Here is a 24,121-nt window from a genome sequence, read left to right as displayed (position 1 = left end):
GATATCTTATTTCATTACAGCAGAAAATTATCTAAAATTCTTCATTCTCAAAGAATACATAATTGTTTTTATTGGAAAATATGCATAATTTCGTTCTAAGTGTGGACGAATACGATTTCAATCGGTACAAAGTCACAGACTATCACAGAGTTGTTGTAATTCAAGATATGTATCTTGAAAAAAAACTGCTTTAGCTTTCTGCCTTTCTATGAAAGAATTAGATAAAATAAATTATTTTTAAGCTTGATAAATATCTTAAGGGACTCAGCTAGTTTGCTTGTTCTGACAATATCATGTGATGCATGAACCACGTTCAATCTTACGATAACTCAGTTGGCCATTAAATGCGATACAAAATTTCTCGTATTTTACTCTGTGTAGATACCAAATCACTTACAAGAATGGTCTGGACGGACTGGAATCTGGCATTTATGAAGGGATGGACGCCGTGCGCAGTAATATGACGATGCCATTGGGAAAGAAAGAATCCAACTACACAGTATTTATATATATTTCCGTCGTTGATAAGCTTGGTGCTTTTACGACGTACGAAACAAGGGTTAAGGTAAAGTGTTCTGCGGTTCTTTGTCCTTTCCTTCCCCGCCCCTCACTGTCCTGCACTGTTCTGCTGTGTCCAGTATTGCCCTGCTCTTATTATACTCTGTACTACACTGTCCTCTTTTGTACAATTTATTCCTGCCCCAATCCACCCTATCTATCCAGCTCTATTCCGCTCTGCTCAGCTATCTTCTACTTAACTCTGTCCTGCACTGACCCGCTCTATTATTTCCTGCCCTGCATTATCCCCTACTCTGTCCCGATCTGTCCTGTCGTATTCTGTCATATCTTAAAGTGTCCCGCTTTTTGGGGGAGGCAAACCCCTAGTTCACCTCTCGATTGAGTCACGGATGGATTCAAGTCAGTCCCGTAAGGGGGGGAAGGGGAATGGGGGAGATCCGTTGCCAAGCATGGGTTTGGCGTGCAAGAAGCAGCCATCTTTACCATACTTGTGTTCCTTCAGGTCACGGAGGAACCACAAAGCGACGAAGAATTTAGCAATATGGTTTCCTCCATGACTGCAGATAACGGTGCATTGGGCAATCTTATTGCGGAAGGGAATGCCCAGGCGATGTGTCAGTTTGTGGGATCAATAACGTCATTGTTAAATAGCAAGGCTGAGCCAGAACCAGTTGTGATTCCGCCGACCACAATTCCGCCAGCCATCCCTGTTCGCCCGCTCAATCCAAAGGAACTCGCTGCGTTAAAGGCTAAACAGTTAGTATTTTGGTTTATGGTGAATTTAAGAAACGATTATCCTTACTGGGCTTCTAGGTAGAGGAGTTTAAAATTGATAGAGCTATTCATTTTCTATAAAATATTGCTTACGTTTTTAGGGAAAGAGAAGAAGCGGAGAGAAAAAGGCGGGAAGAGGAAGCGAGGAAACAAAGAATTGCGGTAAGTAAAAGAGGGAGTTCCGCGGACTCTTATAATTCCTGATCAAACGAGAATAAGAGTTTGTATGAGAGTTTCATCAACTGTCATGTCCTGGTCAAACGAGAACAAGAGTTGCATGAGAGTTGATGAGATAAGATGAATGAGAACGTGTGATTCTGGCGTGCATCTATTGATCATGTGCATCTATTGATCATGCCCATCTATTGATCATGCCCATCTATTGATCATGTGCATCTATTGATCATGCCCATCTATTGATCATGCCCATCTATTGATCATGCCCATCTATTGATCATGCCCATCTATTGATCATGTGCATCTATTGATCATGCCGATCTATTGATCATGCCCATCTATTGATCATGCCCATCTATTGATCATGTCCATCTATTGATCGTTTAAAGTGGTAGTCATGTAGAAGTCTCGAATTAAACACGGTATATGATCACGTATTTTTCAGGCTCGTGAAAAAATGGTCAGTGCTATGGCAAACGTTCAGGTTACTTCTGTCACAGCTGTACAACAAACATCCGCAGCTCTTCAAAGTCTTCTTTCCACACCCGAAGAGGTCTCCCCCAATGCCCAGGTAAGAATATGCGACCTTATTGGTGGTCGTTCCCCCGTTGTCGCATATTTTAGATGTACTTTACCTACATACACTTCTTTTCAAATCTTTTCAAATGACACACTCATTCATCATTTATTATGTAGTATTTAAAACACGAGTAGAAGTGTTTTATGCGGTATAAAACGCGAGGCGCAGCCGAGCGGTTTATAGCGCATAAAACACGAGCTACGAGTGTTTTGAATAGCTTAAAATACGACATTAATATTCAATAGACGTTGCGACCAATCGGATTGAACATGTGTCTTTATATAAAACCACATGTGTCTTTATATAAAACAGTGTCCTGATAGCGCTTTATCGAGTATAAAAGCCTACTCACGTGTTTAAAAAGGTTCATTGGATTGGTCAAAACGTCTATTGAATATTAATGAGTATTTTAAGATTCATAGAGGTGTAAATTTGATTCCTGACGAAAGTTGATAAAGACGTGGGAGGTTTTAAATTCTTACCGTTGTTTTGTGATATTTAAGGCGGCTGCAAGCCAAGCTATGGACAGCATGGCAGATTTTATGCTGTCAAATGCAGGACAGGCCAGCGGTTCTGCACTGACCTCTGCTGCGACTGGACTGGTCTCTGGTCTTGGGCACATGGTATCCGCCACGTCATCTACTGTGTCCAAGAGCAACAGCAGTGCTGGCGGGAATAAAACTGACACTGTAAACCAGGTAGGTGCTGGTTGGTGATGGTTGATATAGATGCATGTGATAGTTGGTGTGGCGGCTCGTGATGGTTGATATTGACGGTTGTGAATGAGACGTTGATGGTTGATATTGCTGGTGATGGTTGATATTGCTGGTGATGGTTGATATTAATTGTGGTGAATGAGATGGTGATGGTTGATATTGATTGTGATGAATGTGATGGTTGATATTGATGGCGGTAAATGAGATGGTTGATATTGCTGGTGATGGTTGATATTAATTGTGGTGAATGAGATGGTGATGGTTGATATTGATGGTGATGATTGATGTTACTGGTAATAGTATTGGTGTTGATGTTACTGGTGATGGTTGATATTGAAAGTGGTGAATGAGATGGTTGATATTGATGGCGGTGAATGAGATGGTGATGGTTGATATTGATTGTGATGGTTGATATTGATTGTGGTGGATGAGATGGTGATGGTTGATATTGATTGTGGTGAATGAGATGGTGATGGTTGATATTGATGGTGATGATTGATGTTACTGGTAATGGTTTTGGTGATGGTTGATATTGAAGGTGGTGAATGAGATGGTGATCATCAGGTTGATATTGCTGGTGTTGCTTGCTGATGGATTAGGATGATATTGAATGATACGTTTTTACTTCAGGCGAAAGCAGTAGTTGCGGCACTGACTTCAGCAACGGAAAAGGTTTCCAAAGCCTTGGCTGGTCAGACAGCCGTAGGCGAGGACCCTGTTGCCATCAAAACTCCAGCTATGGCGTTATCTACCGTCAAGAAACTACCATCTGAATTAGCAGGCAGCAAGTTGAAAGTTGGAGATGGCGACTTTGCCATGCCTATGGGGGAAGATTCTGGTAATAGCTCTGAACCAGTTGATATGAAGGTAATTTCGATCGCGACTGTCTTTACTTCTTGAGCTGAAATCATCCCTGTTCTTTCTAGAGGTCCAGTAAGGATAATCTCTTATTGATCCAGTGTTACTACAGGAGGAAACCTAAACTAACTTTATTTACACTGGATAGCTCTATCAGTTCTAAACTGTTCTTCCTAGAGGTCCAGTAAGGATCATCTCTTATTGATCCAGTGTTACTACAGGAGGAAACCTAAACTAAATTAATTTTATTTATACTGGATAGCTCTATCAGTTCTAAACTGTTCTTCCTAGAGGTCTAGTAAGGATCATCTCTTATTGATCCAGTGTTACTACAGGAGGAAACCTAAACTAAACTAACTTTATTTATACTGGATAGCTCTATCAGTTCTAAACTGTTCTTCCTAGAGGTCCAGTAAGGATCTTCTCAGACTCATAAATTGGGATTATTAAATTTTGTATGCTTTAATAAACGAAAAACAAGCTGATCTTTCCTCTCCTGTGTAGGGTGTTGGAACGAAAGACAATCCTTTCTCGTGGGATCCTGGTGCGAGCGCGGTGCAGACTCAGGTGATGTCACTCGAATTGCGGAACGCAACGGGGCACGTCATCCCTGTAAAAAACCTCACCGAACCCATCTCCCTCTTCGCTGCAACAGGGCAAACCCCGTCCGTTCCATCTCTCGTCTCCCTCGCTTACAGGGGCACAGTTTACCACACTCTCAACGTGGAAAAGAATGACACCTCTCTACATTTCGAAATCACCACCCTAGACCCCAACACCGAGCTGATTGTGTATCTCAAGCGCGGATCTCGACCGAAGCCAGACGATTATGACTTCAAACAAGCGATCCCTGATGAACCAAAGGTGAACGCAACCTTCCCCAAAGACCGCCATCTGTTCTTCGTATCCAATGCTGATACCAACCATACAACGGCTGGAACTTGGTACCTAGGAGTGTACTATAACGGTACACTCAAACCTGAGTACCAATTCGACAAGAAGAATGTGCCAAAATTGTTCATACCAAAGAAAGTCAACTACACACTTCGTATGTATTCGTCGGGGTGTCTGTTTTGGGATGAAGGACTCGATAAATGGAGCGGTGATGGATGTGTGGTGAGTTTCTTGTCGATAACCTTTCACTTCTGGCGTTTGAAAGCCGGCTAGGAAACGACGTTTAGAAATGTGGCTGGAAAACAATGATTCGTAGTTTGTTCACCTTCATGAAACATAGCTATAGGAAACAATGTTTCCTGGTTGGTCCACCTTCATGAAACATAGCTAGGAAACAATGTTTCATAGTTTGTCAACCATCATGAAACACAGTGGTGGAAACAATGTTTCCTGGTTTGTCCACCTTCAGGATAGATGACTGGGAAACCGTGTCTTAAAATATAATTTTCACTGGCGTATTTCCTAGGATTCCTTCGAATGGATTCAATAATATAACGTGTATCTCTCTACCTAGGTTGGCCCTCAGTCTAAAATGGACATGGTGCAGTGCCTGTGTACCCATTTGACCTCCTTCGCTGGGGATTTCTTTGTTATGCCCAACGCAATCGATTGGAGCAAAATCAGTTTAGACAATCTGTTTTCAAATCCCACCGTCTTCGCTGTTGTCATGGCTATTTTTGGACTGTACATCATTGGCATGATTTGGGCCAGAAGAAAGGACAAAGAAGATTTGCTTACGGTAAGAAGTCGGGAACTCTTAGACCATCGAAGCAATTCTGCAAAATCTATTTACATGCATGCAACTCATTTGCTCTTACATTATGTGATTTCGTCTTAGAATTCATAATATACTTACAAATATATACTAACGATATACTATATACTTATACCTACAAATTGAAGTATTTTGATCAAAGTAAAAGAAAATAAAGGAGACTAGTGGTTAATGAAGTGACTTTAGTTGTTGGTAAAGGACTCTAGTTGTTGGTGAAGGACTTTAGTTGTTAATGAAGGACTCTACTTCTCAATGACGGACAGTCTCTAGTTGTTAAAGATGGACTCTAGTTGTTGGTGAAGGACTTTAGTTGTTAATGAAGGACTCTAGTTGTTAATGAAGGACTCTAGTTGTTAAAGAAGGCCAAATGGATTGTCTTGAGATAGTACAGAGTTTGGACAATATAACATGACTTTTTTGTAACACGTTTCAGATCGGTACAACGCCATTGGAGGATAATGATCCCCGGGACACGTATCTCTACGAGATTGTCTTCTACACGGGTCATTCTGCCGGTGCTGGTACAACGGCCAACGTGTGCATGATATTAGAAGGCAGTATTGACGAGACCTCACCAAAAATAATGAAAGATCCGGTCCGCAAGAAATTCGACAAGAGCGGTGTTGATACATTCCTCCTGGCTGTGCCTTCGTCTTTGGGTCGCCTCAAGAATCTTCGGGTGTGGCACGATAATGCGGGCGAGTCACCAGGTAATGACCAATGAACTGAATTAATGCAACTTGAACGATAACCGGTTAAAAACGTATCCATATTATACTCAGTATCGAGTCTTGTTCTAAAATACTGTATAAGAATTTTAGGATTTCTCCGGGTAGAACAATGAGGCAATGGGTTGAGCAATCGAGCCGTGTCTGAACGACGAAAATTACACGACTTTTTTACATTTCTAGGCTGGTTCTTGCAACGAATTTTAGTCCAGGATATGCAAACGGACAAGAAGACTTGGTTCCTTTGTGACAAATGGCTCGCCGTGGAGGAAGAAGATGGTTCGATTGAAAGAAACTTGCCACCAGCAAGCCGCGACGATCTCACGAGTTTTCATTTGCTGTTCTCAACGGAGGCGCGAAAGAGTTTGACCGACAACCATCTGTGGTTCTCTGTCGTGAAGCGTCCTCCGCGAAGTACATTCACTCGCTGTCAACGTCTGTCTTGCTGTTTGACCATCATACTCACCACAATGTTGGCCAATGCTATGTTCTTCCAGACAGACAGCACCTCGTCGACGGGAACGGAGCTGCGAGCTGGTCCTATCAGTTTCTCGGTAAAGCAATTGTCCATCGCAATCACGAGCAGTATGGTGGTACTTCCTGCCAACATCTTGATCGTAACTCTCTTCCGAAAAGCCGGGCCGAAGCAAGCGAAGAAAAAGGTAATGTACAATGCAACCTCGATAGCCTACTAACTTTTTTTGCCTGAATAAACTTTTGCAAGTATTGAGAATTTAGTTTAAATTCCTAACACTAGACATAAGGGGGAAGCAAAGTCTCATTTCTGACAAAATCTGACTTGGGCAGAAAAGTTAGTAAACTATCCACTTTCAAATGTATGTTTGCCGATAACCCTTGTGCTTTGTTCTAAAATTCCATTTATCTTGTATTTTCATCTTTCATACATGACAAAAATTTAAAAGAAAGGACTGTCTGGGAAATAGGGAATTCGCATTTCGTTCAAAAACAATCAAAGCTACGAGTCAAGCAAACATACGACTTTTTAAATGGCAAATTCTAGCAATTATTTCGTAGTTTTAGAATGTTTTCCTCATAGCTAGATGCAGATTCTCAATAGCTTCGGTTTCATATACGACACAATGTTCAGTGTTTAGTATTTCGTCCGAGAATTGAGTAAAACTTGAAGGGCCAGGTTTGACGTCATCATCGGCTTCACCCCTCCAGTTGTATTTAAGTTCAGTTGGTTCAAAATCTCAATCGGTTGAATGATTCGTTCCCAGGCTGAAAGCTACACGCCCGAAGAGGACGAGGAATCGCCGAAAACGGCGGAAAGGAAAAACGAAGAAGTCATCGAAGTGGAAGAGTCGCCAGAGAAGGACAAGAAAGATAAGAAGAAAAAGAAAAAGAAAAAGAAGAAAGGGAAATATCCTCATTGGGTTATTTATGTCGCCTACGTTGTCGTTGCCATTGCGAGCCTCGTCTCTGCCACGTTCACTGTGTTTTATGGCTTAACTTTTGGCGAGGAGAAGTCTCAGAAATGGATCATGACAATGATGATATCCTTCTGGCAAGACGTGTTGATCTCCCAACCTTTGAAAGTGTTTGCTGCGGCGACGTTCTTTGCTGTCGTCATCAAAAACCCTGATAAGGTATCTTGTCGTTGTCTTTTGCCGTAGAAATTTCTCCTTGTTTAAACTGGATCAATAAGAGATGATCCTTACTGGACCTCTAGGAAGAACAGTTTAGAACTGATAGAGCTATCCAGTATAAATGAAGTTAGTTTAGTTTAGGTTTCCTCCTGTAGTAACACTGGATCAATAAGAGATTATCCTTACTAGATCTCTAGGAAGAACAGTTTAGAACTGATAGAGCTATCCAGTATGAATAAAGTTAGTTTAGTTTAGGTTTCCTCCTGTAGTAACACTGGATCAATAAGAGATGATCCTTACTGGACCTCTAGGAAGATCTCTAGAAGTGATAGAGCTATCCAGTTTAAAACCGGCATATTTGAGAGATAGACAAATGCAGGACCAAAAAACAAACCAATTGACCACACAGAAAGACTCGAGTGTTAACAAAATGGCTGCACTTTCCTTGCAGGCGGTCGAGGAAGAAGATGAAGACAAGAAGGAGAACAGTCCAGTTAAGGCTGACGAAGAACTCGTCCACAACAAGGAAAAAACTGAAGAAGACGAGATGGAGGATATTAAACGACAAGCCTTGATGCCGAAGCCGCCAGATCAGGTCAAACTTGAGGAAATGAGGCGCTTTAAACTGAAGCAGAAATTGATGTACAAGATTCTTCGCGAGATTATGAGTTACGTGATATTCGTGTTGATATTGCTCACAGTGGCGTATGGCAATCGGGATTACAAATCGCATCACGTGAACAATGCGCTGACGTCATATTTCATGGGTGGCAGTTATGCAGGAAAAATGGCTATTGGTGATGTAAGTGGTCGGAGTGTTTCTTCCGTTAGTGGCTAGTTTAACGGCTAGTTGCTCGTAAAAAAGTCACCTAGGAGTGTCCATGCATGTTCTCGTTTGTCCATGAATACCCATGAATCTCCATAGATGTCCATGATTTTAATGAAATAGTTTAAGGTCTTGGAAGTCCTTGAACTTATAGAATGCTAAAAATGTTTTGAATTATGTTCGCCCTAACAGGAAGCTCTTGAAAGAACTTGAATTTCGAATTTCCTGGTGACTCAAACAATGACCTTGATACCCTGAGAAATGCTTGAATTTAACGCTATCTCTCTGAGCTGTACGAACATGTAAAAAGTAATGGGTTGTTTTTTTAAAAACTTTAATTTCAGGGGTGCTAGTTTGAAAAATTAACTATTCATTATTTCACTCCTCTTAGATAAGTGATATAAATGGATTTTACAAGTATCTGCGAGGCAGTCTTCTTCCAACACTTAAACCCGAGTTCTGGTATGGGCCATACGACCAGGCAGTGTCTAAAGTAAAACCACCGGGCGAAAAAGAAATGTTTGCTTACTCAACACCTGGTTTCAACGGTTCAAAAGTGTATCATAAAGTACATCAATACCCATCAGGATACACCGCTGACCGTGCTAACGCTTGGCTCGTTGGCATCGCCAGAATACGGCAGCTGCGAGTGATCGATAGTAAGTGAGGCGAGCGTTTTCGTGAAGTTATGTTTAGTAAAAACGAACAACTTTAGCTAAACTTGTCTATTTTTCGTTTTTCTAGAGGGTTGTGTCTTCCCGAAGGGTGTGGGCCATTTGGTTGGTCGGTGTTCGCTTCCTTACAGTTTTGACAACGAAGACGTCGGCCACTACGAAGCTGGTTGGGTGCCAATGAATAAGAGCAAAATCGAACTCATCAAAAACGACAAATGGTTCAAGTCTCCGTGGTCTTATAAGACAGCATGGCAACTCAGTGGCACTCCTTATTGGGGTTACTTCAAGACCTACTGGGCTGGAGGTGAGGGGCGATGAAATCAATGATAAGTTGTTTGAAGTACAGCAGTAATTCCAGAATCGACGAGTATAATCCTTTAATCCTAAACCTCACCCTAACCCGTACTCAGCTACAAACCCTGAAGGATTAGATTAAGGATTTGGATTCCGGACATGAAATTTTTATCTACAGTGCAGATATCTGCGGTTATTTAAAGTTTTTCTACTGTAGATTTTGTAAGAAAGCATTGCACAAGACTTCCACCCTTTTGAAAAATAATTGTTTTGCATGTTCCAATATTTTTTAAGTCGTGAAGTTGAACTTCTTTCCTTCACTAACAATTACATAGGACGAACACTCGGCAAGAAACTGGATTCATTTATAACCGTAATTTTCCTCTTAGGTTATGTCAGCGAGCTCAGTGCCTCGTATGAAGAAGCCGTCAACAAATCGAAAGAACTGGAAGAACTCGAATGGCTGGATGGTAAAACCCGCGCCGTCTTCTTTGAGTTCACAGTCTACAATCCCTTCACGAATTTCTTCGCTATCATCAACATCCTCACCGAAATTCTCCCCACCGGGGGGTACTACCCATACCCGTACATCTCCACCACCCGTCTCTACCGCTACATCGGAGCCGAAGCGAAAGTGATCATGGTTTTAGAGTTCGTCTTCTTCATCTACTTGCTTTATTACATGTTTCGCGAATGGAAGGAACTGCGGACGGTGGGGAAGCGAAGGTATTTCCGCGACCCTTGGAATTATTTCGATCTTTTTGTCATCGTGAGCTCGATCGTAACGATTGTATTCTACTTTATGCGGCTGGTCGCAACCAAAGTAGTTATAAGTCGTGCCAACGAGGATCCGTACTCTTTCACGAATTTCAACTACGTTGTGGTCTTAGACGGCTTTGTGACCGCGTTCATGGGCCTTGCCGTGTTCGTATCGTTTCTCAAATTCCTGCGCCTCCTACGATTCAACCGCACCATTGGAAAACTCGCGTCGACGCTTCGCGCATGCGTCCCACCACTCGCCTCATTCTTCCTGCTCTTTATCATCGTCTTCCTGGCCTACGCTCAGTTCGCCTTCATGATCTTCGGGCCGGAGATGTCCGACTACTCGTCGTTCGAACGATGTCTTTCGAACATGCTCGGGATGACTCTCGGCTCGTTCGACTTCGCCGCGCTCTCGGCGACCAATCGTATCATCGGACCAATTTTCTTCTTCACCTACATTTTGGTGATGGTGATGATTCTGATGAACGTGTTTCTCTCCATCATCAACGATACGTTCAACGAAGTGAATTCAGACGCGACAAAGCAATCCAGCGAATCGGAAATAGCTGATTTCATGATGGACCGTTTTATGGCTACTGTGAAACGTACAGGAAGAACAGTTCAGCCGATATACAAAGAGCCGAAAGACAAACTGGACCAGAACGTGGACGATATCGAGGAGATATCTGATAACGTGCAGCAGGTTTTGAGGAGCCTCTGCCTCGAAAGCATCCGTCACACGTCGTGGTTCAAAGCGGAGAACGCCGAGGAGGGCGACAAGAAACGGCAAATCCTGATGCTGCTCATGATCTCAGGCGAGAACTTCACGGAAAGCGAAGTGTGCGATGCGATTCCTGTACTCGACACGGTGCTCGCGAAGTACTCGTCCGCACAGCTCAAGACCATCACCAAAAATTTCCAGGAAAAATTGGCGCGCGAGGAAAAAGAGGATGCGGAAAAACCGGAAGGACGGGAAGACGATGACGATGACAATGATGACGACGACGACGATGGCGACAGCAGCGATGGCGACAGCAACTCCGACCGGGATGAGAATGTGTTTGATGCAAAGCACGTACGGTTCGACTTTTAAACTGACAGCTCGCGAAAACGTCGTTCGCTTTTTCATTTCAGGAAACACGCATTCGTAGCAATTCGCCACCCTTGCAATGTCACAACAGACGTTTTAATATACTTTAATTACGAAGGTATTCATTTTTTTCACGTCAGTTTATGATGACGTTCACAAGAAAATATACTCTGATATAGTCGTGTTAATACGGAAATAAAATACGTTTTCCCTTCGAGTCAAAAATGGCCTGACCAGTTATGCTTTTATTCATCATAATACCGAAAAAATACTGCATATTTAGAATATCATGAATACAGCATTTAGATATATTTAACCATGTTTTACATCTCCCTACTGATAAGAAAAAAATTTCATAGATTCGTAAACGAAATATTTCATTTCAAATTGCAAAAGATGACAAGTCTGGCCATTTTAGCTGTTTTAGCCCACTATTTCCACAAGAGCTTGTACAAAGTAAAAATTTTTAGCCACAAATATGCAAGTAGAATAGCACCACAAAGCACTCAGTCGATTCTTCTTCACCTAATTTGAATATTCTCGAGAATATAACAAATGTTCAGCAAAGTTAATAATAAACAAAAGTTATGTAAAAGAACTAAACAAGTAATTGTACGAATGTGAAATGTATGTTATTGTTCTCGGGTTCTACATAATAATATTGAACCGCTAACAATTTAAACTTTATTGATCAGGAACGCCAAACGGCTTAGTCCTTACTAATTTCCACCTTAAGTATATCATTCTAGTTGTATAATTCCAGTTAGTATAATCGCAATAAGAAATAACACGGGTCCTTTGCTTAACGACCTACGCCTGCTTGTAATTTCAATTTAACATTTTAATCTATAGTCATTATAAAGTATATATTCAAAAAATAAAGCCTGCTATATGGTGTGCAACTGCCTTCTCGTTTTTTTTTGTTTTTTTTTTCCTGATTATGTTTTAACGATCCGAATTTACTAACAAACCTACCCGAACCTTAATCCTATAACAAACTCTAATCTCAACAAGGTTGTATCAAGCCCGTTTAGCTGAAGGTCAAAATTAAATAACACTCTTACATCTCTCTTGAAGAGTTAACTTGAATATTATGCACTGAATATGTAGTTGTAAACAGTATCTTTGTATTAAAGTTAAAAACATTTAGTTTGCTTCTTGAATAACTAAATGATAGACGGGCTTAATACAACCGGCCCTGGTAAGGAGAATCACACAACCACTGCCTATGTGTTCTGCTCATAACGTTAAAGAAAGGTGCCGCATTCGAAAATTGCGCAAATTTTTTTTGGAAAAAATTCCGGTCTGTTACATTATGGCCTCTCGCGCATGCGCCCTTCTGTACCCCTCATGCTCTTTTCATATTTTGCATGGCAAACCAATATTATGATATGTAGACAGTGCAATATTTCAAAAGATATAACATTCAAAATGTAAACAAAGCGCTTGTTTGCATTCCATACTAACATTACTTCACGAAACAAACCTGAGCGGATTTTACCTGCGTGAATACGGATTACCGGAAATGTGAGAAATTTGGAATCTCGTCCCCAGGAAATTTATTGGAAATTTGTTGAGATAGAATAGAACAGAGAAATGTTGTTCCTTTTCTTACTACAAGGACCATCAAACATAATTAGCCGACCCAATTTACGAAATAGTGTTGTATGTAGACAATCTTTCGTTGTCATCGCGCGTGGGCCTCACGCAAGCCTCGACTGGACGCGGCGCCGCCATATTGAAAGAAATACATAATTCGAAAGGAAGGCTGAAAAATAATAGAGTAAAAAAACTTCAAAAAAGACAGCAATCTAGCGTTGGTTCGCTGCAAGAACTGGCCTCAATAGTATGCCTAAAGACGACAAACAACGAAGCCTCGATGTACTTGGTCTAGTCAGAAATGCTTCGAAAAGTACGGAACGTTTTGCCTGTCTAAAATTTCGACGGCTCGTAGTTTTGTGTGCGAATTTTTTTGGCCCATTCGAGTGAAGCGGTCGATTTTTCAAAGTTCACCCACTCGATGCGTCGATACGGCACGGCTAATACTAATGGCTTTAATCTATTTGTGTTTTTAGGTGATATAAGGTTAGCTTATTTCAAGAAATCGTTGTACTCTCATCCCGATTGCGACAAGGTATGAATTAAGATAGGACGCTTCATAATAATTTGTGTTTATTTACGTTCGAAATAACTTTATCTTCCCACTCAAAAACCTCAATCGGTGCTTTATAAGAGTCCAGTAGCAGACCAAGGGAGCCTGTTCGTGTAATGAAGACGTTTTTTGCGAGATTTTGTGCTTTTTTTCCGCAGAATAATAGCGATATGGCGAGTTTTTCTGATGTGACTCAAGCCTACAGCAATTTGTCAGGTAAATGAAACGCTTTAAAAAGATCCAATTTAGATTGACGATTCATACATGCTAGCATTCAATTTATTTAAATTAATCCTCAGTATAACATAATTTACAATACTCAAATCTAATTTAAAGTGTATATATTTAGAGTTTACTAACTACTTTTCTATATAAAATTTGTGTTCAGAAATTGTACGTTTTTATGTACAACTGTCAAAGATTTGCTTTCTTGTTTGTTATATCCTATGTAATGTGTAATTTTTATAATTTCTTAGATGGTTCTGATGGATTAACACCGGACGAGGTATATTATTGTCAAATGACACCTGATCTATTCTGAATGTCACATTAATACCATTCCATTAATATATTCTTCCTATCTGCCATATTTTTGTAAATTATTATTGCCAAACAGTATTCATAATTATTTGTTTTGATCAACACGCTTCTCCTGCAGCATTTTCTTTATTTCCCGTAGGTTTTCTTCAAGTTTTTTCAAGAAGTATTAAAGGATGGTGAGTTTGTTTGTCATTCTTCTCCTGTAGAAATCTCCAACTTGACAGCCCCAGTTCATAGAAAAGCTATTACTCTTTCTGTCTGAACACACAGATGCCCTTGTGATAGATGTTAATAAAAGGACTGCATTATGACATGGTTGTGGACAAAGCATGTTTACGGTTTGCCAATGCAGCTAGTTGGCCAATCAAAAGCATGCTTTGTTACAACATACACTTTATATACTCAATAGACCTTTCCCCTTTATATATTCAATTGAGCCTTTCCCCTCAAGCTCTCAATGCATGATGTAGTTGATTATCAAGGTCAATTTACGTTATTTCGCCATCAGGAACGATTTAGTTTAACAAAGTGGGAAAAAAAATCGGCAAAGTTTTCTTCCAAACAAAATCGCTTCTAAGTAGAGCGATATTGCAACTCAAAGTTTCTTGATAATCAACTACCTCACACATTGCGTGCTTGAAAGCTAAAAGGGGAAAGGTCTATTGACTTCTTCCCACAAATCCTTAAAGGGTTTTTACAGCACTCCTTTATATTTCTGAGAAAAATAACAAAATACAGGAGGATACTTCTTAGCCAACAATTAGACAACATGGGTCTGTCTTGATTTCAGAAAATCCACATTCATTACGGGCAATGCTTCAAGAACACGATGCTGCCAAGTGTGCAGATGATGAATATCGGTGAGGATGTGTTTTATTTAATACCTTAATTTGCATTGAAAAGCTATTACTATATTTGCTTTTGGTCTGGATTGAAATAAACAAGGACAGGTGTGATTTATAACACAAAATCTACAGCAATTTGGGTTGTTTTGTTTATAAAAACCCCAAGAATTCATCCTTATTTTAAAATAAAAAAATTAGGTTGAAATTTCCATAAATTTTCTTCCGTCTTCTACCTTTTTCCTGACATAACCCCAATGATATTTTGTTCCAATTTTCTGAATTTTTGTTATTCAACCATTCTTTACAAATCATTCTTTAATTGGCATTCTTCAAAGTCGTACACATATGCCAATGTTGTATTTTTCACATTGTATTTTTTTGTTGGTTCATGGCATTAACAGAAATGAATCTTTGCATTTCAGATGTGAAGATGACAATGAAATTGATGTTGAGCGAGAATTTGAACGATTACTTGAGATTCTAAAGGTTTGTTCATTTGAATTACAGCTGTAATATTCGGGAAAGGAAGGCCTGTTTGTCGCAAAGCTTAGTCCTTTTGAATTCATTTAGAACCGTAAAAAGAACAAGAAAGAGGTTCCTGAAGATATGACTCAAGAAAAAGTTGTAAGATGTCGAGACAATCTCGTACTGCAAAGAGAAGAAGCAAAGAGAGATCCGAAAAAGGTAAATGAATTATGTTTAAGATAAATACATCTCAACTATGAAACGTCCAATCAGAAAACTTGATTTGTACCATGTGATTAGGCAATTGAAGTGGACTTCCACTTAAGGAGAAATAGTTCACTAGCGAAATATTTGCACATTTTCTTTTTGAGAACAGTCATGTTGAAAGAAAATATGCAAATATTTTGCTAGCGAACTATTTCTCGGTAAATGGAAATCCTGCCTCAACTATAATTTTAGTTCCACCGACTTTCATCGCATGGTATAAAGGTTGAATTACTCTCTACAATTTCAAAGTTTTGTGTGGCATATGCGTAGATAATTCTTTCAAAATGTTGTCAAATTTTCCCCTGTGCTGTGTTTTACCGCACTCCTAGGATTGTATTCATAAAGAAATAAACAATACCGTGTTCTTTCTTGTAACAGCTTCCTCCTAAAAAAGGAAAGTCACAACCAGTCCCTGTTTCAAAGGTATGCAAGACCTGTCAAGATTTGAACAGATTTGCTAGAACTTGTTAACTCAAGATTTTTACAGTATGCAAGATGTATTATGATAAAAAAATGCCTTGAAGCCTAGTTCCTATTATGATAAAAAAAAATGCCTTGAAGCCTAGTTCCCAATATGACTAGTGCTACAGTGCTGTAATTGTCATGAACATGTCATTTTTACCGATAAAAAAAAGGTCCGGATGTAAATTTGTCATTATTTCTGTATTCAAATCGGTCATTGTTGACTGCACGTAAAGAGAAATATGACACTTACGACTTAATGCAAACTGGTCGTTATTATTAATTCATTAATTCATCAAAACCTCTGGTTTGTAAAGTGCTTAAATGTTCTTTCCAGTGCATTTAAACTGGCAGATTTTGGATTTAACAATGCCCCTTTTGAAATACGGATTTTGTCGAAATCTTTGCGTTCAACGTGGTTGTATAAAGTAACTATCGAGGACGATTTAAGAGCGTTTGTAACTCTGTCCTAGAAGAGTTATTCATCCATTGGACAGCAAACAGAGTTGAAGCATTCTAAAATGTTCATTTTATTAAAATTTTCAGCCCAAACCCAAAAGCAAGAAACAACTTCTCGCAGAACAGAGGCGAAGGGAAAAGGTATGAGATAAATAACTTTAATGTTTTTATTTCTACGAAAGCTTGAGCTCGCGGGCATGAATACTCAGTCCTACGATACAGTCTTGTATAATAACATTATTTCTCGACAAGGCAACTGTAATCTTTTCTCAAACCTTGCAGGAAATGGAAAAAATCGCAGTTGAACTCGAACAGAAAAAGAAAGAAGACGAGGAGAAAGAGAAAAACAGAAAACAGGTAAAATAGATCTTCCGTTTGCTGTTCAGCTGTTGTGATGGGTTATTTCAGAAGAATGGCATCCAATACCACAGCTCCCTAAAGAGAGCATCGTCTGTTGAACAATCCATAAACTTTTCGATATTTTCCGTTCAGTTGGAAGCTGTGAAACAAAAACGTCTCGAAGAGGAAAGAAAGAAAAACGAAGCGGAAGCACGGAGGAAAAGAGAAAGGTCAGCCCCAGTCCTTAAGGGAATAAAATGAATATCTTTGTTAAAAGAAAAAGATAAATAATACAAATGTTTCCCTTTCGCTAAACTGTTAAAATTTCTACACCAAATTGTGTCTTTGAAGAGCTCCAGTTCCATATGCAACACAATGTTCAGTATTTAGTGTTTCTGTCCAAAATTTGAGAAAACTAAAGTGCATTTTGTTGTTTTGAACAGAGAACAGAAAGAGCGGGAAAGACAACAAAAGTTGGAACAAGAACGGGAAAGAAAACAGAAGGAAGAGGAAGAGAGACGGAAGAAAGAAGAAATGAAACGGAAGAAAGCGGAGCAAGAAAGAATCGAGAAAGATAAGGCTGAAAAAGCTGCAAAGATCAAGGTTTGTAACCTGTCATCTTGTGACTGGCCTTCATAGTAGAACAGTTCAGAACTGGCGGAGTATATATCAGTCAGTGTGTGAAAACTGTGAGCATAGTTTTTGTTATCTACAGTATTGTTTTTTTATTTTCTTTTAGGCAGCCCAGCAGGCGGCAAAAGGTGAGTAGATTGAGCGATACGTTTTAGACGTAAACTTATTATCACCTCGGTATTTTGAGAAATGTCGTTATAACGATTATTGTGATACACCATTCCCATGTTTCTCTTTCCTGTTGTATAGAAAAAGAGGAACAGGCAAAGAATGCAAATAAGAACCAGGTGCGTTGACACTTGACTTTTAGATACTGAACCATGTCGACCATTGAAAAGTTTCGTACAAACTCTCGCTTGTCAACTCTCGTGCAACTCTTGTTCTCGTTTCTCCATGACATGACAGTTTATTAGACTCCTCTAAATTTTTATGTTTTCACTATATTTTTACTAAAGAATCTCAAACGAAACCAACCTCAGCGTAACGATCAAACCTACCCCCGTGAAATACCGCCAAGGTTTCAGCGAAGAATGAAACAGCAGCAGCAGCAACAACAGCAGCAGCAACAACAGGCTGTGTTTCCACAACAACCACCTAGCACCTCAGTTTCACAGATAACACCCGTACAGCCACAAGCAAGTGGGAGTACGCAGAACCAACAAACATTACAGTCCAAAGCTGTGTCGAAACCAACGCCCGCAGGTGAGGTTTCCTCCTGTAGTAACACTGGATCAATAAGAGATGATCCTTACTGGACCTCTAGGAAGAACAGTTTAGAACTGATAGAGCTATCCAGTATAAATAAAGTTAGTTTAGTTTAGGTTTCCTCCCGTAGTAACACTGGATCAATAAGAGATGATCCTTACTGGACCTCTAGGAAGAACAGTTTAGAACTGATAGAGCTATCCAGTATAAATAAAGTTAGTTTAGTTTAGGTTTCCTCCTGTAGTAACACTGGATAGCCGATTTAGGTGAATACGATTTTACAATGCAAAGATATTAATTTGTGCTTCTTTGCAGTGGGCAAGAAAAAGGATCCGCAACGTTGGACCAAAGGTGAGTATACAGGAATAATTGAGGACATTCAGGATGATTCAGGGTGGTCGAAGGCACCACCCGCGAAAACGTCCGAGAACTGGGAGGACACTACGGAAGACTGGGGATGTGAAACTACATCTTGGGATGAAAAGCCCAGTGGCGATGAACGCGTGATTGTGGATAAGACAGATCAAGACTCTTGGCCAACCGTTGGAGGCAAGGGTCAAAATAGGGACGAAATTTTTGGAAATATTGAACCGATTTCCGAGAAAGAAAGCATGAGTACATTTGGCGATTCTTTGGACGCGGTCATTGATGGAATGGAGGCGGCCGAGGAGGCTGCTGGGGCTGGTTTAATGAACTCTGGGAAATGGAGTGAGGAAAATTCTGGGAAAAATAGTAATAACAGCAGCGTTAGTAATTTGTCGCAAGATTTGGATAAAAACCAAACTTGGTCGAAAACTCCAGGAAAGGATGCTAAGGGAAAAGGAAATACGGAAAGCAGTTCCGAGAATTTGTCCAATTCTTGGGAAGAATCCGCTTCCGGTTGGTCGGAAGGTACGTCTGACATGAAGCAAAACACTTCCGGTTGGGATGAGAGTACTTCCGGTCTCAGCCAAATTACTTCCGGTTTGAAACAAAACACTTCCGGTTGGGGTGACGGTGCTTCCGGTTTGAAACAAAATACTTCAGGTTTGAATCAAAGTACTTCCGGTTTAAAACAAAACTCTTCCGGTTGGAACGAAGGCACTTCCGGTTTAAAACAGAATACTTCCGGCTTGAATCAAAGTAATTTAAAACAAAACAACTCTGGTTGGCAAGAACAACCTGACGTTAGCGATCAATGGAAGGCCGTTGGTCAATCCGGGAATAAACCTGAACCCGCGCCGAGCGAGGAAACGGGTTGGGGCGAGAGCTCTGCGATGAAACGGAACAGCGGCAGTCAATGGGGTGCTTCTTGGCACGGGTTGAGTTTGACTGGGACCGAAATTTGGGACCAAAGTAGCGCCGATGAGAAAGGGACTGGTGATAAGGGAAGTGACTGGACTTCGGAGGACATAAAGGGTAATACGGATTCAGGATGGGATTCAATAGGACAATCGGAGGACGCACAAGATAACTGGAACAGCTGGTCTACTGCGGGCTCCAAAAGGAACAAGGTTAGAGCTGCGATAAATTCTGTTTACAATCTTTAACACGAAATGATTTCGAGCAATGACCTTTGCGAAAGGTGTTTTGCGATATGAGCGGTAAAAATGACTTTCCACGTATTCATTTTTTCTTGCATTTTGGGCATGTTTGGCGAAAAACGTTCTACACCACACATTAAAGCATTCATAGTCTAGTCATAGTCTCCTAACTGAATCTTCCTCTCCATTTTCGTTGTGCATTCACAGTCTGTCATTCCTTCGCTTTTTAGGCGCTTAAAACTAACCCAACCAATGACGAGAATGCTTGGCTCAGACGATCACTCAAACAACTCGTTGACATGGGTTTCAAGGTAATGAATTGTTTTTAAATCAGGGGCGAAGAATAATTGATTAAAATCAGCTAAACCATGACTATTAATCGTCAAAACACTGCTGGGAAGTTATGAGTGTTCATTTCAAGGATTTTCAGAGGTCAGGCCCAGATCTTAAGTTTAGGCCAAGTGGAACTGCGCTTACAAACTGGTCCATTGCTGGGTCTGAACCGATGAAACATCGCAATAACAGTCTTTGTAATATTATTGAACTAAAAGGGGAAGGAATACAAGTTAAAGTTGGGGAGGAGGAGTGCAAGTTAAAGTTTGGGGGGAAGAGTGAAAGTTAAAGTTGGGGAGAGGAGTGCAAGTCAAAGTTGGGGGGAGGAGTGCAGGTTAAAGTTGGGGGGGAGGCGTGCAGGTTAAAGTTGGGGGGAGAGTGCAAGTCAAAGTAGGGGGGAGGAGTGCAGGTTAAAGTTGGGGGGGAGGCGTGCAAGTCAAAGTGGAAATTCGCAAAGAAGTGTACTTTTAGGAAAGGTTTTTGTCGTCACTTTAAAAGTAGAGGTGGCATACCCCTGATCCCACCCTTTACCCCTCACCTTAATTACATTTGATTTTCTTCTATTTCAGGAGGTTGATGGAGAAAAGGCTCTGAAATCCAATAACATGAGTTTGGAAGCAGCTATAAGTAAGTCCTGTTTCCTAAAACGCTTTCTGCCTGCCGATTTTGTCAGACTAACTAAGAGCGCCTATTTTTGTTTCTTAGGTCAATTGCTTGGTGGTCAGGGTACACCACCCGGGGGTCATGTCTCGATGCGAACTTCTCTACCATCGGAGCTAAATTCCGAGGCAACCGGCCTCGAACAAATTGAAGATCAGGACGTTTCGAAATTGAACAGGAAACAACGTCGTCGGCTGATGCAACAAAATGCAGGCGCCGAAGTTCAAGCGACGAATTCCGAACCTTTGCCGCAAACGTCCGAAGCGACCGGAGTGAACATGCTTCCGGTAAGCTCGGAAGTAGTTTCGGAAGCCCCTCGGGCTCCGATCTCTTCCGACATGCCCGTGGAGTATGGAAATGATTCTAGTCAAAGTGAGCAATCGGTAGACGAAAGGAGAACTGCGATGGTAAACATGCGTAATGTAAATCCGGGTATTCCCGGCAGTGGACCGGTTACCGGAAGTGGACCTGTCACAGGAAGTAGTAACACGTTAACTTCCGGTTCGATACTCAATTCGGCACCAGTCCGCGCGCCGATTCCAGCGGTCTATCAACAACAGTTACTCCAACAACAAGCTCAAGCTCAGTTACAGCAATTGCGGTTTGCTCAGGCGATGCAAAATCCGCTGGCTTCACAGCCAGTCATACTCCTTAGACAACTGTCGCAACTCAGGATCGTTCAGCAACAGTTGGTTGCCCAGCAACAGATGTTGCAGAAACAGACTTCGAGCGCGACGAACACATTGCAGGCTCATCAAAATGTCCTACAGCAACAGCAGATCGGCGCCATGATGCAACAAATTCAGCAGAAACTCGTTCAACAACAACAGTTGCAGCAGCAGACGCAACAACAACAACAACAGCAACAACAAATGGCGCCAAGCCAGTTCCCGTCTGCTGCGCAAACACAAACGTTACTTTCGACTACGCAGCCGCAGTTGCAACAGCTGTTGCTACAACAACGTAAACAACAACAACAGCAGCAACAACAGATGCAACAGCCGCTGAAACAGACTCCGATTCAGGCACCGCAGCGGCTGACAGAGCATGAAACAAACGCTGTGCAAGCCCCTGATGAGAATTCCCCTCGTGAGGTGAAGACAATCTCCCCAAGGTCAAGTATGACAAAGGAACCGACGTCTCTCGTGCAGGTTGTTAACTCTGCGCCGGCGTCGCCGAGCACCGGCAAGTCACGATTAGGACAGTGGACTCAGAACTCGATACAGACGGAGCAACGGCTTTCTCCCAAACCGCCCGAAAGTGGCGGGCGAGATCGGAATATGCGGGCATCACCCCAGCCCGACGCCTCCCTTCTCGTAACAAGATCAACGAACTCACCAAATACGATGCATACGCAATCGAATTCGGCTCCAATTCACCGTGTCTTGGACCCAGTCTCCAGTAAGTGGGGCATCGACGCTGCTCCAAAGCTCTCGGCCGAGCCCCCAGAATTCAAACCGGGCGTACCCTGGCGGCCGTACCAAACGAAGTCGGGTACGGACGGACAACAGTCGGAGGTACCCGTGAGTACCGGATCTCAGGAATGGTCGAGTAATTCCGTCGGCAGTCAGAGCGTTTCAAACGTGAAAACAACAAACAGTAAAAGTCAAATAACATCTATGAAAACAGTTCCGAATTCTCAGAATTATTCTCAGAATACTTCGTCTGCCATATGGCAAGCACCAGTTTCCAGACCGGCCGGCGTTCAAAGGCCTGCTCCCCTCATCTCAAATATCAGACCTCCCCCCGGACTTGGGAGCGAAAATAGCTTTATGAATCTCCCGGATGTACAGAGTCAACCAGCCGACCCGAATTGGAGTGCCCACGGTGATAGCGCGCAGATAAGCAGCGGTGGTTCGAGTCAATTTGGTATCAGGGCACCCGGCTTTCAACCTTGGCCGAGTGATCGCCGTGATGCAGGTTGGCCTGGAACTAGCGGTCAACCGCTGGATACTCTGCCTTCAGTACCGCGGGCAAATGAGCTTCGTAATCTGGCAATGTTGGGTGAATCCGCAGCGAATGCAAATGCAAACGGACCGAATATGCGTGTTAAACCTGAGATGACTGGTCAAATGTCTTTCCATCATGCCTTGTCCACGTGGTTGGTGATTAGGAATATTAATCCAAGGGTAAGTGATCGTACCGTAGTTAATTTTATTCACCCTGGATAGTTCTATCAGTTCAAAATTGTTCTTCCTAGAGGTCCAGTAAGGATCATCTCTTATTGATCCAGTGTTACTACAGGAGGAAACCTAAACTAAACTAACTTTATTTATACTGGATAGCTCTATCAGTTGCAAACTGTTCTTCATAGAGGTCCAGTAAGGATCATCTCTTATTGATCCAGTGTTACTACAGGAGGAAACCTAAACTAAACTAACTTTATTTATACTAGATAGCTCTATTTGTGTTAAACAGTTTTTCCTATAGAGGTCCAGTAAGGAACCTCTTTTTAATTTTAAACTTGATTTCGCACCAAATTTATCTAAACGAATTTGTATCTGTTCATTCAAGGTTGATTCAACAGCACTTCGCTCTTTGTGTCAACAACACGGCCCTTTATTGACATTCCAGTTAAACTTGCGTTATGGTAACAGTTTAATACGTTATGGGAATAAGGAAGAAGCTGCGAAGGCTCATGCCAGTTTGAACGGTCTGGTTTTAGCTGGTTCCCGGCTTTCCGCTGACTTTGCTACAGATTCTGATATCGGAAGCTTCTTTGAACAGAATTCTGATTGGTCAGCTCCACAGCCAACCACAACTTGGGCAAATGCTCCAACATCATTGGCCAAGACTGAGCCGAGCACACAGTGGCCTGGATCGAAACCTCTAATCCCGCCCGCGAATTTCTCCTCAGAGTTATGGTCTTATAGTCAGGCCGGCGGGCTAGCGAGCGGAGTTTGGTCGACACCTCCGACCAGTCGTCGAGAGGGCGAACAGTCGACGACGGTCACCGAAAACGGAATCACGAGTCCCTCCATGGTTACCTTTCTACCTCCAGGCCTTTTGAACAGCGGCGAGTCCTCATAAACTTCAAAATGAATGACAATTATTTTACCTTTGCTTGTTTTGTTTGTCTTCTGTTTGTTTGTTTGTTTGTTATGGTCCATGTCTGAACCATGTTTATTATTGTCCCCCAGCACTGAACAAGTGTCGGAGTTAAATGTCGTCTGTAAAAACGAGACCGTTCATTAAAACAATATCACAAGAACTTCGAGTTTTTGTCATTGTTTCTTATGCTAGAATAAGAGGAATCTTGTTTTGAACCAATCAGCAAGTTTGTGTACATTTTCCGTCAACCAATCAAAATGCACAAACACTTTTCGGTCATGACCGAGTATGCCCCTAGACCATCGATCCTCAACTGTTTCTTAATTCTAGCCCCTGTTTCAAGGACCAAA

The 24,121-nt window shown here is 41.5% G+C and overlaps 2 protein-coding genes across 3 annotated transcripts in view; both read left to right on the top strand.

Annotated features, from left to right (window-relative positions):
* Positions 1-12,192, top strand: part of LOC114528999 (polycystin-1-like) — a 28,346-nt gene extending 16,154 nt beyond the window's left edge. For both annotated transcript variants that reach the window (XM_028550719.1, XM_028550717.1), the window contains 15 exons: positions 382-565; positions 1,022-1,275; positions 1,395-1,455; positions 1,916-2,041; positions 2,554-2,748; positions 3,397-3,633; positions 4,129-4,740; positions 5,093-5,317; positions 5,787-6,063; positions 6,265-6,743; positions 7,323-7,691; positions 8,143-8,493; positions 8,909-9,176; positions 9,262-9,495; positions 9,875-12,192. In XM_028550719.1, coding sequence (XP_028406520.1) covers positions 382-565; positions 1,022-1,275; positions 1,395-1,455; positions 1,916-2,041; positions 2,554-2,748; positions 3,397-3,633; positions 4,129-4,740; positions 5,093-5,317; positions 5,787-6,063; positions 6,265-6,743; positions 7,323-7,691; positions 8,143-8,493; positions 8,909-9,176; positions 9,262-9,495; positions 9,875-11,340 — 5,338 coding nt within the window. In that variant the 3' untranslated portion in view covers positions 11,341-12,192. The remainder of the gene's footprint in view (positions 1-381; positions 566-1,021; positions 1,276-1,394; positions 1,456-1,915; positions 2,042-2,553; positions 2,749-3,396; positions 3,634-4,128; positions 4,741-5,092; positions 5,318-5,786; positions 6,064-6,264; positions 6,744-7,322; positions 7,692-8,142; positions 8,494-8,908; positions 9,177-9,261; positions 9,496-9,874) is intronic.
* An 892-nt stretch (positions 12,193-13,084) lies between these two features.
* Positions 13,085-23,931, top strand: LOC114529112 (trinucleotide repeat-containing gene 6B protein-like). The gene is made up of 21 exons (XM_028550859.1): positions 13,085-13,249; positions 13,413-13,471; positions 13,648-13,705; positions 13,966-13,994; positions 14,169-14,205; positions 14,820-14,889; positions 15,297-15,360; positions 15,445-15,558; positions 15,985-16,029; positions 16,615-16,668; positions 16,810-16,884; positions 17,020-17,096; positions 17,310-17,469; positions 17,606-17,627; positions 17,749-17,786; positions 17,955-18,201; positions 18,520-19,697; positions 19,958-20,038; positions 20,630-20,687; positions 20,766-22,849; positions 23,235-23,931. Exons 1-21 carry the CDS (start codon positions 13,186-13,188, stop codon positions 23,748-23,750), a joined length of 5,130 nt encoding a protein of 1,709 aa, XP_028406660.1. The 5' UTR covers positions 13,085-13,185; the 3' UTR covers positions 23,751-23,931.
* Positions 23,932-24,121: the final 190 nt, after the last annotated feature.

Source organism: Dendronephthya gigantea, unplaced genomic scaffold (assembly GCF_004324835.1).
Source record: "Dendronephthya gigantea isolate DGI-Jeju-01 unplaced genomic scaffold, DenGig_1.0 000053F, whole genome shotgun sequence".
In the NCBI taxonomy this organism is placed as follows: Eukaryota; Metazoa; Cnidaria; class Anthozoa; order Malacalcyonacea; family Nephtheidae; genus Dendronephthya; species Dendronephthya gigantea.
Note: the sequence above shows the minus strand (reverse complement) of the source record. Positions and strands in the feature narration are given on the sequence as shown.